At 43.6% G+C, this 18,235-nt stretch overlaps 1 protein-coding gene across 1 annotated transcript in view; it reads left to right on the plus strand.

Moving 5' to 3' along the window:
• Positions 1-589: 589 nt before the first annotated feature.
• The window catches only part of enpp2l (ectonucleotide pyrophosphatase/phosphodiesterase 2-like), a 136,019-nt gene continuing 118,373 nt past the window's right edge, over positions 590-18,235 (plus strand). The window contains exon 1 of the mRNA XM_060915315.1: positions 590-751. Coding sequence (XP_060771298.1) covers positions 734-751 — 18 coding nt within the window. The 5' untranslated portion in view covers positions 590-733. The remainder of the gene's footprint in view (positions 752-18,235) is intronic.

Here is an 18,235-nt window from a genome sequence, read left to right on the forward strand (position 1 = left end):
CGTAATGTATTACTTAAGACTCTGTGTAATGTCATAGTAGTGTAGTACTATTGTAGTAAAGTCTTTTTGATGACTAGTACAACGTTCCGCTGGCGGGATGGTGCATATTATGGGGCTACGACAAGTTAGGCACACACACACACTGATGACGTCACCTGCGCAACTTTGGTATTGGGCTTCCCCACCCAAAATGTTCACCCCCCCCGCCCGTCTTGTTTTTTTTTCGGGGGGTTTTTTGGGGGGACCTTTTTTTTGGGACCGTTTTTTTTTTCGCGCCCGCGCTCGTGCCGCCCCCCCCCCGGCGATGCCGCCCCGGGCGGCTGCCCGGCCGGACCGCCCCCAGGACCGCCCCTGATGACGTGGCTCCCCTTAGCACCACGAGCTATGGAAAAGCAAACTGGTTCTCAGCTGGTTCACAAGTTGAACGAGTTGTGAACCAGCACCAGCACTGGCCCCGAACCAGCCCTGGAACTGATTTGGTGGAAAAGGGGTAAGGGTGCACCAGAGGTCAATTCTGTCCCTGTCCACCCTGCATAGTCAAACGCTGACTTGTTTTTATACAGCTCAGTCCGGGATCAGCATGCACGATCGTTACTGCGCGCGCATTGGCTGGCGGAAAAAGGCACACGTGGGTCAGGGTAAACAACACGCAAGCGCGCCCCCGTGCGTGTCCGGTTAGCGGAACCTCGGTAAAGGCTCGCGGACTTTACTGCTGCAGAGACACGGCGGGACAATGTTGCTCAGAAAGCTGGTACGGTAAGACGAACGAATTACAGAGTTATGGGTGCAGTGTCGAGTCTCAGCGCGCGCTGCGCACGGTGCGCTTTCGGACCGGGGCACAGTGCGGCTCTCACACACTGCGCTCAGCTGGGCTTGCGCTCTCTGCTCATTCACTAACTCACAGGAAATCAGGCGCTGTTTGGATGCAGCCCTGATCATCAGACCTCAGATCGGACTTTTGCACTCTGACAGTCAGCAGAGATTTCGCAAATCGCTTCACAAACAAGATTTTCACACATTTAAGAAGAAAAAAAATACTATAACTGATAGGCATATAATTTATAGTAATTTTATTTATATATAACATAAAATACAATTTATTCTAAGAATACAGAACGTTATTTATAGAATACATTTTTATTTATAATTTCTAGAACAATATAATTTTTGTTATATTTATTCATATAACATCATACTGGTCTTAAAGAAAGAACAAAAATGCAGAAGATTATATTTTTAGATTCTTGCAGCATGATTTCTCAATCTCAATCCTTTATTTCAATTACATATAAACATATAATAGACTACACGAGTCTGCAAATAGCGCACTGCTAATCAAGGCAGGCTCATGCTTACAAAGAAAAAAATATTTTATATGAATTAATATAATACTTAAATATGTATGAAAAAGATAATAAAACATACTTGACAAATTAACAACTATTTGGTAACAAAAAGAAAAAGAGGAGACAATACTTGTTATTCGATATAAAGGTACAGTAATATATCATTCAATAACATTGAAAAAATATATAGAGAGAGGTATACTTATCATACTGATAATAATAATTATACTTATCGTACTGATTTTGTATTTTTATAATAAGGGATAAGGTTCAGATTTTTTTTTTAATGTGCAACAAATCCTTTTAGAAAGCAACAAAGCTGAGCAAAATGTTTTAAGTACGAAGGGGGAGAATCGAAAATATCTTTGTGCATTCTTCATTTAGATAGGGATTTTATTTATGTTTGCATCTATCTATCTATCTATCTATCTATCTATCTATCTATCTATCTATCTATCTATCTATCTATCTATCTATCTATTCTAACTGTTTATAGTATATTTTATATCCATAAAACACCATGTTGGTCATTATTTAGGGGGAAAAACTAATTACAATAGTCCTATTTAATCTTCATTTTTTTTCAATTCCATTTTTAAAATTATTTTTTGCATTTTTATCATAATAAATAAAATACAAATAACTAAAAATAAATATAATAGAAATATTAAATAGATAAATAAATAAGAGATGACTTTAAAATATTGCAGTATAGTAGTGTAAAGGATGACAACAAATCATGTCAAGTCAAGTTTATTTGTATAGCGCTTTTAACAATAAACAGTGTCGCAAAGCAGCTTTACAGAATTTGAACGACTTAAAACATGAGCTAATTTTGTCCCTAATCTATCCCCAATGAGCAAGCCTGTGGCGACGGTGGCAAGGAAAAACTCCCTCAGACGACATGAGGAAGAAACCTCGAGAGGAACCAGACTCAAAAGGGAACCCATCCTCATTTGGGCAACAACAGACAACATGACTAACATGAACAGTTTTAACATGAATTCAGTTTCGTTGATGTTATATACTCTTCATTGGTGGAAACTTGAGTGCAAAACTGTTCATGACAACTGCAGTCCTAAAGTTAGCAAGTCAACTGTAGTCTTCAGCCATAAAAGCATTACTGTAAGTGTCCAGAGCGTCCTCCAGGTGTGACTTTCAACTGTGCACATGGGGCCGTCCTCCACAGGAGCGATGCGATGAGACTCCAACTAGACACAGGGCATCAGGATGGATCAGGCAGGCCTGAGGAGCAGAAGAGGTCAGCATCTTAATCCCAGGACCGACATGTAACTCAGAGGGATAGATGGGGGGGGGGGGGGCAGGTTGTTAGGTATGGCCAGTGTCACCTGAATAAATAGGAACAGTATACATATTGCACTGAGTACAAGCAGGGACTCCGGCAAAACTAACTATGACAGCATGACTAAAAGGGGAGAGCCAGAAGGCATGAGGGCGCCCCGGGACATAAAGCAGCCAGCCACTACACCATCAACAAACTCGAGTGAGCAAGCAAGTGGGGACTGACGGCATCCATACATCCCAGTTTACCAAAACACTCTATGTCTGAGGACCCTCCAGATCTACGGTACACCTTTACTTCATAAAGACCATTAACGAAAGGCTTGACTAAACAGATCTGTTTTCAGCCTAGACTTAAACGCTGAGACTGTGTCTGATTCCCGAACATTACTTGGAAGGCTGTTCCATAACTGTGGGGCTTTGTAAGAAAAGGCTGTGCCCCCTGATGTAGCCTTCACTTTACGAGGTACCAGCAGATAGCCTGCACCTTTTGATCTAAGTAGGTGTGGCGGGTCATAGAGGAGCAGAAGTTCACTCAGGTACTGTGGTGCGAGACCATTCAGTGCTTTAAAGGTCAATAGTAATATTTTATAATCAATACGAAATTTGATTGGGGGCCAATGCAGTGTGAATAAGACAGGGGTGATGTGGTCATATTTTCTAGTTCTAGTACGGACTCTTGCTGCTGCATTTTGAACTAACTGGAGCTTGTTTATGCACTTATTGGAACATCCAGACAGTAAGGCATTACAGTAATCCAACCTGGAGGTAACAAAAGCATGAACTAGTTTTTCTGCTTCGTGTAGTGACATTAAATTTCTTATCTTCGCAATATTTCTGAGATGAAAGAAAGCTATCCGGGTAATGTTATCAATGTGAGTTTCAAATGAAAGCCTGGGGTCAATAATCACTCCAAGGTCTTTTACTGCTGCACATGAAGAAACAGAAAGGCCATCCAGAGTTACTACAGTTGGGCAAAAAAGTATTTAGTCAGCCACCAATTGTGCAAGTTCTCCCACTTAAAAAGATGAGAGAGGCCTGTAATTTTCATCATAGGTACACTTCAACTATGAGAGATAGAATGGGGGGAAAGAATCCAGGAAATCACATTGTAGGATTTTTAATGAATTAATTGGTAAATTCCTCTGTAAAATAAGTATTTGGTCACCTACAAACAAGCAAGATTTCTGCCTCTCACAGACCTGTAACAACTTCTTTAAGAGGCTCCTCTGTCCTCCACTCGTTACCTGTATTAATGGCACCTGTTTGAACTCGTTATCAGTATAAAAGACACCTGTCCACAACCTCAAACAGTCACACTCCAAACTCCACTATGGCCAAGACCAAAGAGCTGTCAAAGGACACCAGAAACAAAATTGTAGACCTGTACCAGGCTGGGAAGACTGGATCTGCAATAGGTAAGCAGCTTGGTGTGAAGAAATCAACTGTGGGAGCAATTATTAGAAAATGGAAGACATACAAGACCACTGATAATCTCCCTCGATCTGGGGCTCCACGCAAGATCTCATCCCATGGGGTCAAAATGATCACAAGAACGGTGAGCAAAAATCCCAGAACCACACGGGTGGAACCTAGTGAATGACCTGCAGAGAGCTGGGACCAAAGTAACGAAGGCTACCATCAGTAACACACTACGCCGCCAGGGACTCAAATCCTGCAGTGCCAGACGTGTCCCCCTGCTTAAGCCAGTACACGTCCAGGCCCGTCTGAAGTTTGCTAGAGAGCATTTGGATGATCCAGGAGAGGATTGGGAGAATGTCATATAGTCAGATGAAACCAAAATAGAACTTTTTGGTAAAAACTCAACTTGTCATGTTTGGAGGAGAAAGAATGCTGAGTTGCATCCAAAGAACACCATGCCTACTGTGAAGCATGGGGGTGGAAACATCAAGCTTTGGGGCTGTTTTTCTGCATAGGGACCAGGACGACTGATCCGTGTAAAGGAAAGAATGAGTGGGGCCATGTATCGTGAGATTTTGAGTGAAAACCTCCTTCCATCAGCAAGGGCATTGAAGATGAAACGTGGCTGGGTCTTTCAGCATGACAATGATGCCAAACACACCGCCCGGGCAACGAAGGAGTGGCTTCGTAAGAAGCATTTCAAGGTCCTGGAGTGGTCTAGCCAGTCTCCAGATCTCAACCCCATAGAAAATCTTTGGAGGGAGTTGAAAGTCCGTGTTGCCCAGCGACAGCCCCAAAACATCACTGTTCTAGAGGAGATCTGCATGGAGGAATGGGCCAAAATACCAGCAACAGTGTGTGAAAACCTTGTGAAGACTTACAGAAAACGTTTGACCTCTGTCACTGCCAACAAAGGGTATATAACAAAGTATTGAGATGAACTTTTGTTATTTACCAAATACTTATTTTCCACCATAATTTGCAAATAAATTCTTTAAAAATCAGACAATGTGATTTTCTGGATTTTTTTCTCATTCTGTCTCTCATAGTTGAGGTATACCTATGATGAAAATTACAGGCCTCTCTCATCTTTTTAAGTGGGAGAACTTGCACAATTGGTGACTGACTAAATACTTTTTTGCCCCACTGTATGTAATCAGAAAACTTCAGAATCACAGTAACCAGAATTTTTATCAGTTGCTCATTTCCTGTTTCCTTCCTTTTCCTGGAGGGAGGATATATATACACATACGTTTCACAGACTCTTTGTGAAGTCTTGCCAATATATTCTGTTGCTCAAGTTCTTGTGAAATGCGTTAACCTTGATTGCCTTACCTGTGTGTGAACTTTTGCTGAGCATGCACTGAAAAAAAAGAAGGAATATGTAGTCAGTCAGATTTAAGAAAAACTATTACACATGGTATACTTGCATGTCTTAATAATATTAATTTTCTGATAAAAGCATGACTTTGCTGCTTATACAAAGCGTAATTTAAACGAGTGAACATGAGCATGATCAATTCACATCGTATTAACACTAGAATAACATTATGAATAATAATGTTGAGATGTTAGCACAGATAGGAGCTATAACTCCTTCTTCTGGCTGCTCCCGTTAGGAGTCACCACAGCGGATCATCATGTTCTGCATATTTGATTTGGCATAGGTTTTACACCAGATGCCCTTCCTGAAGCAACCTTCCCTAATCTATTCAGGCTTGGGGCTGGGTATTTTACCTAATCTGCATGTCTTTGAACTGTGGGAGAAACCAGAGCACTGAGAGGAAACCCACACAAATGCAGGGAGAACATGTAAACTCCACACAGAAAGGCCCTCGTCAGCTGTGAGGTTCAAACCTTGAACCTTCTTGCTGTGAGGCAACAGTGCTAACCACCTGACGGGAGCTATAACTACAGTATTAAATTAACACAATTAAAACATCTATGTTAGAATAGTGTGTCAGCAAAGTGGCTGTTCCATAATGCCAGCGACCTGAGTTCAAGCCTCAGTATGGGTGAGAGCTCACAGTTTAATTTTGAATTTCACGATAATGAAAGGGCGGCATAGTGGTGTAGTGGTTAGCGCTGTTGCCTCACAGCAAGAAGGTCTGGGTTCGAGCCCCATGGCCGGCGAGGGCCTTTCTGTGCGGAGTTTGCATGTTCTCCCCATGTCCGTGTGGGTTTCCTCCGGGTGCTCTGGTTTCCCCCACAGTCCAAAGACATGCAGGTTAGGTTAACTGGTGACTCTAAATTGACCATAGGTGTGAATGTGAATGTAAGTGTGAATGGTTGTCTGTGTCTATGTGTCAGCCCTGTGATGACCTGACGACTTGTCCAGGGTGTACCCCGCCTTTCGCCTGTAGTCAGCTGGGATAGGCTCCAGCTTGCCTGCGACTCTGTAGAAGGATAAAGTGGCAAGAGATAATGAGATGAGATGAGACGATAATGAAATTCCATCCATCTATCTATTCCACTTATCTGTCAGGGTTACGGGGAAGCTGGTGCCAATTCCACTGGGTGAGAGGCAGGGTACACCCTGGACATGCTGCCAGTCTATTGCAGGGCAACCCAGACACGAACAATGATCCATACTCACATTCATACCTTTAGATTTAGAGTAGCCAGTTAACCAAATCTAATGTTTGTAAATCTTAGATTTAGAGTAGCCAGTTAACCAAATCTAATGAAAATATAACCTAAAACATCATCAGATTTTCACACAACTCCTAAATGTAGATAAAGAGAACCCAGTTAAACAAATGAGACAAAATTATTGTACTTGGTCATTAATTTATTGAGGAAAATGATCCAATATTACATATCTGTGAGTGGCAAAAGTATGTGAACCTCTAGGATTAGCAGTTAATTTGAAGGTGAAATTAGAGTCAGGTGTTTTCAATCAATGGGATGACAATCAGGTGTGAGTGGGCACCCTGTTTTATTTAAAGAACAGGGATCTATCAAAGTCTGATCTTCACAACACATGTTTGTGGAAGTGTATCATGGCACGAACAAAGGAGATTTCTGTGGACCTCAGAAAAAGCATTGTTGATGCTCATCAGGCTGGAAAAGGTTACAAAACCATCTCTAAACAGTTTGGACTCCACCAATCCACAGTCAGACACATTGTGTACAAATGGAGGAAATTCAAGACTATTGTTACCCTCCTCAGGAGTGGTTGACCAACAAAGATCACTCCAAGAGCAAGGCATGTAATAGTCAGCGAGTTCACAAAGGATTTCAGGGTAACTTCTAAGCAACTGAAGGCCTCTCTCACATTGGCTAATGTTAATGTTCGTGAGTCCACCATCAGGAAAACACTGAAGAAAAATGGTGTGCATGGCAGGGTTGCAAGGAGAAAGCCACTGCTCTCCAAAAAGAACATTGCTGTTCGTCTGCAGTTTGCTGAAGATCACAAGGACAAGCCAAAAGGCCAAAATATAACTTTTTGGTTTAAATGAGAAGCGTTATGTTTGGAGAAAGGAAAAGACTGCATTCCAGCATAAGAACCTTATCCCATCTGTGAAACATGGTGCTAGTAGTATCATGGTTTGGGCCTGTTTTGCTGCATCTGGGCCAGGACGGCTTGCCATCATTGATGGAACAATGAATTCTGAATTATACCAGCGAATTCTAAAGGAAAATGTCAGGACATCTGTCCAAGAACTGAATCTCAAGAGAAGGTGGGTCACACAGCAAAACAACGACCCTAGGCACACAAGTCATTCTACCAAAGAATGGTTAAGGAAGAATAAAGTTAATGTTTTGGAATGGCCAAGTCAAAGTCCTGACCTTAATTCAATTGAAATGTTGTAGAAGGACCTGAAGTGAGCGATTAATAAATTATTGACCAAGCATAATATTTTTGTCTCATTTGTTTAACTGGGTTCTCTTTTTCTACTTTTAGGACTTGTGCGAAAATCTGATGATGTTTTAGGTCATATTTATGCAGAAATATAGAAAATTCTAAAGGGTTCACAAACTTTCAAGCACTACTTGTATGTCATCTCCTGATGACTCTTGTTTACCACACATTGGCTTTAAAGTCATAATCTTTATCATTTTTGTTGCCCTTGTCAACCATAGCTGGGTTTTGAGACCCAAACTGAATGAGAGACTCTACACAGCCTACATCAGTGTGATGACATTTCCAGTACCTGCGCCCTCATTGGCTGAACAATGATGTTTTACTTTTGTGGACGAAATATTAGAAAAATCTAAACTGTTTCGAAAAAAAACCTGTCGCTTTTTCACATATGAACATTCGTATTTGATGTGAAAGTATTTTGGATAGTTGTTCGAAGGGTTCACAAACTTTCAAGCACCACTCTGTTTGATTTCAGTAAATTCAATGAGCTTTTTTTCATCCATCCATTATCTGTAGCCGCTTATCCTGTGTATGGTCGCAGGCAAGCTGGAGCATATCCCAGCTGACTATGGGCAAGAGACGGGGTACACCCTGGACAAGTCTCCAGGCCATTGCAGGGCTAACACATAGAGACAAACAACCATTCACACTCATGGTCAATTTAGAGTCACCAGTTAACCTAACCTGCATGTCTTTGGACTGTGGGGGAAATCAGAGCACCCGGAGGAAACCCATGCGGACACGGGGAGAACATGCAAACTCCACACAGAAAGGCCCTTGCCAGCCCCTGGGCTTGAATCCAGGACCTTCTTGCTGTGAGGCGACAGTGCTAACCACTACACCACCGTTACCACTAGCTTTTTTTTTTTCAGTGTATGCCTATTTAACTACTCTGTTGGATCAGTGCTGTTTGTTTGAACATTGACTGCATTTCACTTTTTTGCCTGTTTCTCTATTTGCTAAAAAAAAAAAAGCATATAGATTCTTAGGCTATGAGACAGAGAATCAGTTTCTATTTTTTTTTTGTATCTCAGATTCCTTGTCTGATCTGTATGGGAGCACAAATCAGCAAGGCTATTTTTCCTTACAAGTGAACTTTAGAGGCCTCAGATCAGACCTACACAATTATTCAGATTATTTTAAACAATAAATCTGAGCCAGAGTCCAAATGTCAGTCCTGCACGCTGTGGCACGTGCACCTGAAGGCGCACCCCAGGCTGCATGCGTGTTGAGCGGACTCCAGCATGCGCGCCATTAACGACGCGCACCTCAACTCAATTAAGGAGCTGTGTGCACCTATTTAAGGACTGTGCTGATGCATGATTGGTGCGAAGTATTATGCTATGTCAGTACACATTACTGAGCCTTTCTACCCTTGTTTCTGATTTTGTGTTTCCTGATTCCTGTGTCTGTTTCCCATTCTTGTTCTTGCTTTGCCTCTGATATCTTGTTTGCGCCTCGCCCGACCCTTTGCATGTTTAATTTTTTGGATTTAGCCTGCCGATTTGGACTGTTTGCACTTTATTAAACTTATATTTCTGCACTTACATCCGCCTACCTCGTACCTGACAGAATACTTCGCACAAACAATGGATGTAGCAGAAGGGTTCCAGTACTATGCCACTTCTGGAATTTTATACCTCAGTCTCTCGCCTCATTTTTCCGGCAGCATACTGGTGTTTACACTCCTACACCCTACGATGGAGCGTATCATTCGTGTGGATTCAGCATCCAATGTGGCATCTTTTATGCGGACCTTGAGGAACCCAAGCCTCCAGAACCCATCTGGGTTACATTCATGATTTCCTGGCTGACTGGATGAGCATGCCAATGGGCCAAGTGCTTCATGAAATTAGAGCACCCATGCCTTCAGAGCTCAGAGGGTTTTCAGATAATGCTCTGGTTTATTTATGAATTCTTAGAGAAGCACTCCCATAAAAATTTTTGGGAGGGGGCTATCACACCTGAGGCCAACGCAGCAGCAGCAGAGGAGGTCATTGCTCTAGAGCACCTCCTAAAGGCCGTCAGTCCAGAACCAATCCCACAGCCTGTTTTACAGTCAGTTCCAGAGCCAGCATCTGAACCAGGACCAGTTCCACAGCCTGCATCAGAGCCAAGGCTGAGGAATCAATACCAGAACCAGAGCCAGCTCCAATGCCAGTGTCAGAGCCTGTGCCAGCTCCAGCATCAGAGTCTGAGCCAGCGCCAGTGTCTGTTCCAGTGCCAGCACCAGCATCTGTTCCAGTGCCAGAGCCAACATCAACGTCTGTTCCAGAGCCAATGCCAGTGTCAGAACCAGTGCCAGAATTGGAATCAGAGTCAGTGCCAGTGTCAGCTCCAGAACCAGTGCCAGAGTCAAAGTCAGTGCCAGTGTCTACTCCAGAACCAGTGCCAGTGTCAGAGTCAGCTCCAGTGCCAGACCCAGTGTCAGAGCCTGTGCCAGTGTCTACTCCAGAACCCATGCCAGTGCCAGTGTCGGAGTCAGCTCCAGTGCCAGAGCCAGTGTCAGAGCCTGCGTCAGTGTTTACACCAGAGCCAGTGCCCGGGTCAGCTAGAGCATCAGAGCCAATGCCAGAGTCGGCACCTGTGCCAGCTCCAGTGCTGATGCCAGAGTCAAGGCCAATGCCAGAACCTGAGCCTGTTCCAGAACCTGTGGTAGAGGACGATGGAGTGACCTCTGTCTCAGTTGGCTATGAAGATGTCATCATCATCCCACCGCCACCTGGCTGTGAAGGCCTCGTCGTCATCCTGCCACCACCCGGCTATGAAGACGTTGTCATCCCGCCACCTGGCCAGGACCATAGCAATGCGCTGATAGAGCTCGAGCCCATGCCTGAGTCCAGTCCAGAGTTCAAACTAGAGCCAAGTCCTGAGTCCAAGCCAAGTCCTGAGTTTGAACTAGAGTCAAGTCCAAAGCCCAAGTCAGTTCCAGAACTCAAGTCCAGCCCAGAACTCGAGTCATCCCCAGAGCCCGAATCCTCTACAGAGCTCGAGTCCAGTCCGAAGCCTGAGTCATCTCCTGAGCTTGAGCCAGAGTCCAGTCCAAAGCTTGAGCCAGAGTCCAGTCCAGAGCTTGAGCCAGAGTCCAATCCAGAGCTCAAGTCATCTCCAGAGCTCAAGGCCAGCCTTGAGCTCGAGCACGCTACCAGCCCTGAGTCCAAGCCAGATCCAGAGCTCATGCCTGAGTCATGTCCTGAGCTGAAGCCAGAGTCCAGCCCAAAGCTCAAGTCATCTCCAGAGCTTGAATCCACTGTAAGTCCTGGATCCGAGCCAAGTCCAGAGTCCAAATCAAGTCCAGAGTCTGAGCGTGCTTCCTGCACAGAGCCCAAGTCATTTCCAGAGCCTGTGTCCAATCCAGAACCCGAGTTATCTCCAGAGCTCAAGCCCAAGCCATCTCCAGAGTCCAAAACCAGTGCAAGTCATGAGTCCAAGTTTTGTCCTGAGCCTGAACCTGAGCCCCCGCTGGAGCCAAGTAGGATGGATTTTTGTTCCTGGAGGGAGCTCTTTGGGGGGGAGGGGGGGTTTCTGTCAGTCCTGTGCACTGTGGCGTGCGCACCTGAAGGTGTGCTCCAGGCTGCGCGCATGCCGAGGGGACTCCATCATGTGCCGTTAACAACGCGCACCTCAACTCAATTAAGGAGCTACGTGCACCTATTTAAGGACTCTGCTGATGCATGATCGGTGCAAAGTATTACGCTATGTCAGTACGTATTACCCAGCCTTTCTACCCTTGTTTCTGATTTCCTGATTCCTGTGCCTGTTTCCCGTTCTCGTTCTCGCTTTGCCTCTGATATCCTGTTTGCATCTCGCCCAACCCTTTGCATTTTGGATTTAGCCTGCCGATTTGGACTGTTTGCCTTTGTGTGTGTTTGCACTTTATTAAACTTATACGTCTGCACTTACATCTGCCTACCTCGTACCTGACGCTGAATAATGTCTGTCCAGTTGACGAACATCGTGGCAAAACTCCAAGGCTCCTAGGTTCTATTCATTCATACAAGACCAGGCTCTTATTTTCTTGAATGGAGAAAGACACATATAATAGAAACAGATGGAAAAGACGACCTTTAAACACGGATTTGAATCAGCTCACAAAATCTGCCAGCAGTTGCGTAAATAATGTGTGGTCTTTGGCTTAAATAACACAAAAAACCCTGAAAAAATTGTGTTGCTTCTGCTGCTGTGTATGCACATTTCTCCGTAACTACTGGAGCAGAGTGTCCTATAACTGAGAATCTGATAGGTCTGGTGTTTTCTAGTAATCTCGTAACCAGAAAGGTTCTTTTTACTAAAAGGCAGAATTTACGTAATACAGTGAACATGCTGAGCTTTATACAATGCGTCATTCATACTGTATTTTATGTAATCTCTTTGTCTTCTTTCTCTTCTCATACCATCTGTCTAAGTTCAGAAATTTCACATCATTACCAGATAAAGGTTTAAATACGGCTGATATTGCTGCACTTCCTGCTTTCAGTGGCCCTCCCAAGATGCAAATTAACTTAAAGCTTGTTTGTTAATATCAGGCCATGTTGCATATATTATCTATACGTGAGTGTTTTACTGGGAAATACACCACTTGTATTTTTCATACGAGCTCCATCCGGGACATAGAGAACCAAACTTACCTTACCTTACCTTACCGGGTCGAGCTAGCTTGGCTATGCATGACCCTTTCCCTCCAAATGGCCCTGTTGCTCATCAGAGCTGGTAGTTCCTCGGACCTACATCCTGTGTCATCACACAGTTGGTCGATGTAGGTCCTTTTAGGGTGGCCTTTAGATCTTCTTCCATGTGATGGAGACCATAGAATGGTGTCCCTGGCCAGTTCTTCTTTGCTGCGCCAGCAATGACCAGCAAAGAGCAGCCTCTGAGAACCAAAACCACAACATAAATCTCTATATGTCACATGTGAGGAAATCGATGAATTGTTTTGATAAAGTTGGGTACTTTTTGTTTGTGAATGTGTCAACATAAAAAAAAAATCATATGTTGGCTTGAAAATATGAACTTTATCTTCTCATGTGGAACATTTTTCATACTAAATACATTGCGGATCTGAGTGACATATTTAAATAATATTGGCTGGTGTTGAGTGGTATATCAGATATATTCAATTCAACTAGCATGATATTGAACGAGTCAAAGAGCACTTGAGGGGTGTACGTGTACACCAAAATTGCTGTCGTCTCTTACTATGGCTATGTTCACATTACCAGGCTGAAGTGACTCAGATCTGATTATTTGCCTTAATGTGACATAGATCTGATTTTTTTTTTCAGGGCTGTGTGAATACAGACATCTGATCTTTTCAAATCCGACTTGAGTCACTTTCATACTGGAGTAGAGTTCCATACTTAAGAGAATATAGTAATGCATTGACGTAATTTTTGATGGCTTTTATGACCGTACGACATCCATATGTAAGAACGACATCTATTTTACCACCACAGGGAACCCAATCATAAATGCAAGGCAACGTATCTCATAAACACTTGACCACCGGACAACAAAATTTGTATCTTTATTTACATAAGATAGATGGGTTTTTATCCAGCGCTAATTTTTATCCCCTGCTGGCCAAAAGGTCTGAAGGGGGATTATGTCGTGGCGATGTCCCTCCATCCATCCGTCCTGGGAAGGGTGCTCACCTTCTGAAATCAACTCCTCTCACAATTTTTGGAGGAATTTCACAAAACTTGGCAGGATTCTTTGTTATACGTCAGTAATATGCATATTGTAATTTCGTTAAATTGGGTTATATTTTACCAGAGTTACAGCCCTTGATTAAGAAAATTATACTTTGACAATTTCATGAGAGTGTGTTTTCCTTCTTAAATCAACTCCTCTCACAATTTTTGGTGGAATTTCACAAAACTTGACAGAATTCTTTGTTATATGTTGGTAATACACATGTTGCAATTTTGTTCAATTCAATCGCATTTTACTAGATTTATAGCATAGTTGCCAGCGGGGGATATTGTGCTCTCAGAACGCTCTTGTTAATTTGTGTTTCAAAAAAAAAATAACGTGGGATTATTTACTAACACATTTTACACTCATTGGGAGCTCCGCTTTTGGGCAGGAACTCCTGATGAGTCTAATATATGTAACATTATGCAGCCTGTGAGCTCTTAAAAATTACAGTGTCAAAGCTTCAGACATCGCACCCCCAGTCCCTGCTACTAATCTCCGGTGACTTCAATCATGCTTCCCTATCCTCCACTCTCCCAACCTTCACTCAGTATGTGAAATGCCACACCAGAGACAATAGAACTTTGGATTTAATGTATGTGAACACCAAGGATGCATATAGCTCATCACCCCTCCCACCGCTGGGCTGTTCTGACCACAATCTGGTTCACTTGTCCCCTACATACATACCTATGGTGAATAAACAACCACCCACCAAGAGGTATGCAAGGAGCTGGTCTGAGGAGACCAGTATGGCACCGATAGACTGCTTTGACACCACGGACTGGTCACGGGGATGACATTGATAGCCTGACAACCTGCATCACGGATTACATTAATTTCTGTGTTGAAAACACTGTGCCAGTCAGGAAGGTACGGTGTTTTCCCAACAATAAACCCTGGGTGACCTCTGAACTAAAAGCCCTATTAAACGAGAAGAAGAGGGTTTTTAAATCTGGCAACAAGGAGGAGATGAGGAGAGTGCAGAGGGAGCTGAAGAGGGGGATAAGGAGAGGCAAGGACAGCTACAGGAGGAAGCTGGAGGAGTGCCTCAAGGGAAGCAACACCGGAGAGGTATGGAGAGGCCTGAAAACCATCTCTGGCCACACAAAGGACAGTGGGAGGGGCCCTGTATCTGTGGGCCAGGACTGGGCAAATGAGTTGAATCTCTTTTTCAACAGATTTGACTGTGCCACCCCACCCTCCCCCACTCACCATAGTCCTGACTTGTCTGTGATATCACTCCACCCCCCCCATAATACCTCTGACACCAACAGCTCCCTCCTCACACCACATCACCCCCCTCCGCTCCCTGCCAGACCAATCCACACACTCCACTCCCGACCTCACTCTACAGGACTCACACCTCGGCTGCACCCCTCGCCTCTCCATAACAGCTGATTGGGTGTTGAAGGAGCTGAGGAGGATCAAGACGAGGAAAGCTGATGGCCCTGATGGTATCAACTCCAGACTGCTTAAGGACTGTGCAGATCAGCTCTGTGGGATTCTTCTGTACATTTTCAACCTGAGCCTCAGTCTGGAGAAAGTTCCACTTCTGTGGAAAACATCATGTGTGGTTCCAGTTCCCAAGACTGCGCACCCCAGGGAGCTCAACCACTTTCGGCCAGTAGCTTTAACGTCCCACCTAATGAAGATCATGGAGGAGATTGTTCTCTCCCACCTCCGACACCTGGTGAAGAGTGAGATGGACCGCCTGCAGTTTGCATATCGACTGGGCATTGGTGTGGATGACGCTGTTATTTACCTGCTACACCGGTCACTTTTGCACCTGGAGGGCACTGGGAGCAATGTGAGAATCATGTTCTTTGACTTCTCCAGTGCTTTCAACACAATCCAGCCATCACTGCTTAGGGGGAAGCTGGAGGGAGCTGGTGTCGACTGCCACCTGGCTGCATGGACCATCGACTACCTCATTAACAGGCCACAGTATGTGAGGCTCCGCGACTGTGTGTCTGATGTGGTAGTCTGCAGCACAGGGGCTCCACAGGGTACAGTGCTCTCTCCTTTCCTCTTTACACTTTACACATCTGACTTCAGCTACAACACAGACAGCTGCCACCTCCAGAAGTTCTCAGATGATACAGCCATCGTTGGACGTGTGTCAGAGGGGGACGATCTGGAGTACAGAGAGGTCATCACCAACTTTGTCACGTGGTGCGAACTGAACCACCTGCGCATCAACGCCAGCAAGACAAAGGAGGTGGTGATCGATTTCAGAAGGACGGTTCCTCAAATTGCACCGGTGAACATCCAGGGTTTGGACATTGAGATCGTGGAGGAGTACAAATACCTGGGTGTTCACCTCAACAACAAACTGGACTGGACTAACAATACAGATGTCCTGTACAAGAAGGGCCAAAGTCGTCTCCACCTGTTGAGAAGACTGAGGTCTTTTGGTGTGTGCAGGACACTGCTTAGGACATTTTATGACTCTGTGGTAGCATCAGCGATTTTCTACGCTGTGGTCTGCTGGGGCTGTGGAAGTTCAGAGAGGGACAGGAAGAAACTTAATTAACTGGTCAGAAGGGCTGGCTCAGTCTTGGACTATCTTCTGGACTCCATTGAGGTGGTGGGTGAGAGGAGGATGCTAGCCAAGCTGACATCAATCATGGATAACCCCTCTCACCCCCTACATGAGGCTGTGGGGGCTTTAAGCAGCTCTTTTAGTAGTAGACTGCTACACCCACGGTGTAAGAAGGAGAGATACCGCAGGTCATTCATACCTGCTGCTGTCAGACTGTATAACACCCACAACTTGTAATGTAGCACCAATAACCTGTTTGTCGTTATATTTGCACAACTTCACCAGTACTACCTCTGCCATCTCTCATCGATGCAATTATTATGTGCAATAATATAGGCCTTAAAACTATCTTTATGCATACTTATATTTATATATATAAATATTATTTATGTATATATGTGTGTATATATACAGAGTCTACCTGTAATGTGCAATTTTTCCAAGCCTCTCAATAAGGCAGTTTTTCTATACTGTACTTTTTCACGGTAGATAATGCAAATAGCCCTCTGTATTTAATCTTTAGTTTGTCTAATTTTTATTTCAGTTTTATTTGTTATCTGTATGACGTTTTCTTGCTACTGTAACACGTGAATTTCCCCGATGTGGGATGAATAAAGTGAATCTAATCTAATCTAATCTAATCTAATCTAATCTAATCTAATCTAATCTAATCTAATCTATTTTGAACTGTCCTTTTTCCTGTAACAAACCCAGTCTCGTGAGAACTTTATACAAATTCAAGTGACAGAGGGTGAAAGTTACTATCTTCGAGAAGTTTAAATCCTAATGATGCTGTAGATACACAGTGGTGCTTGAAAGTTTGTGAACCCTTTTGAACTTTCTATATTTCTTTATAAATATGACCTGAAACATCAGATTTTCATACAAGTCCTAAAACTAGATAAAGAAACTCAAATTAAACAAATGAGACAGAAAATATTATACTTGGTCATTTATTTATTGAGGAAAATGATCCAATGTTATGTATCAGTGAGTGGCAAAAGTATGTGAACCCCTAGGATTAACAGTTCATTTGAAGGTGAAATTAGAGTTGGGTGTTTTCAGTCAATGGGGTGATAATCAGGTGTGAGTGTTTGTCCTGTTTTGTAACTGTTTTATTTAAAGAACAGAGATTTATCAAAGTCTGATCTTCACAACACATGTTTGTGAAAGTGTATCATTGCACGAACAAAGGAGATTCCTGAGGACCTCAGAAAAAGTGTCGTTGATGTTAATCAGGCTGGAAAAAGTTACAGAATATCTTTAAAGAGTTTGGACTCCACCAATCCACAGTCAGACAGATGGAGGAAGTTCAAGATCACTGTTTCTCTCTCCAGGAGTGGGTCAACAAAGCTCACTCCAAGAGCAAGGTGTGGAATAGTCCGCAAGGTCACAAAGGAACGCATGGTAACTTCTAAGCAACTAAAGGCCTCTCTCATGAGTCCACCATCAGAAGAACACCGAACAACAACAGTGTGCATGGTTGGGTTGCAAGGAGAAAGCTACTGCTCTCCAAAAAGAACACTGCTGCCTGAATACAGTTTGCTAACGCTCATGTGGACAAGCCAGAAGGCTATTGGAAAATTTTTGTGGATGGATGAGACCAAACTAGAACTTTTTGTTTTAAATGAGAAGCATGATGTTTGAAGAAAGGAAAACTCTGCATTCCAGCATAAGAACCTGATCCCATCTGTGAAACGTGGTGGTGGTAGTATCATGGTTCGGGCCTGTTATGCTGCATCTGATCCAAGATGGCTTGCTGTCATTGAAGGAACAATGAATTCTGAATTATTCCAGTGAATTCGAAAGGAAAATGTCAGGACATGTGTCCATGAACTGAATCTCAAGAGAAAGAGGTTAAGAGAATGACCCTAAATGCACACGTCATTCTACCTTCTTCTTTCAGCTGTTCCTGTTAGGGCTCGCCTACCGAATCTGTTCCACATATTTGATTTAGCATAGGTTTTTACACCAGATGCCCTTCCTGATGCAACCCTCCCTATCCAGGTTTGGGACTAGCACTAAGTATGCACTGGCTTGTGCAACCCCAGACCTAAT

This window comes from Neoarius graeffei, chromosome 2, assembly GCF_027579695.1.
Source record: "Neoarius graeffei isolate fNeoGra1 chromosome 2, fNeoGra1.pri, whole genome shotgun sequence".
NCBI classification, from domain to species: Eukaryota; Metazoa; Chordata; class Actinopteri; order Siluriformes; family Ariidae; genus Neoarius; species Neoarius graeffei.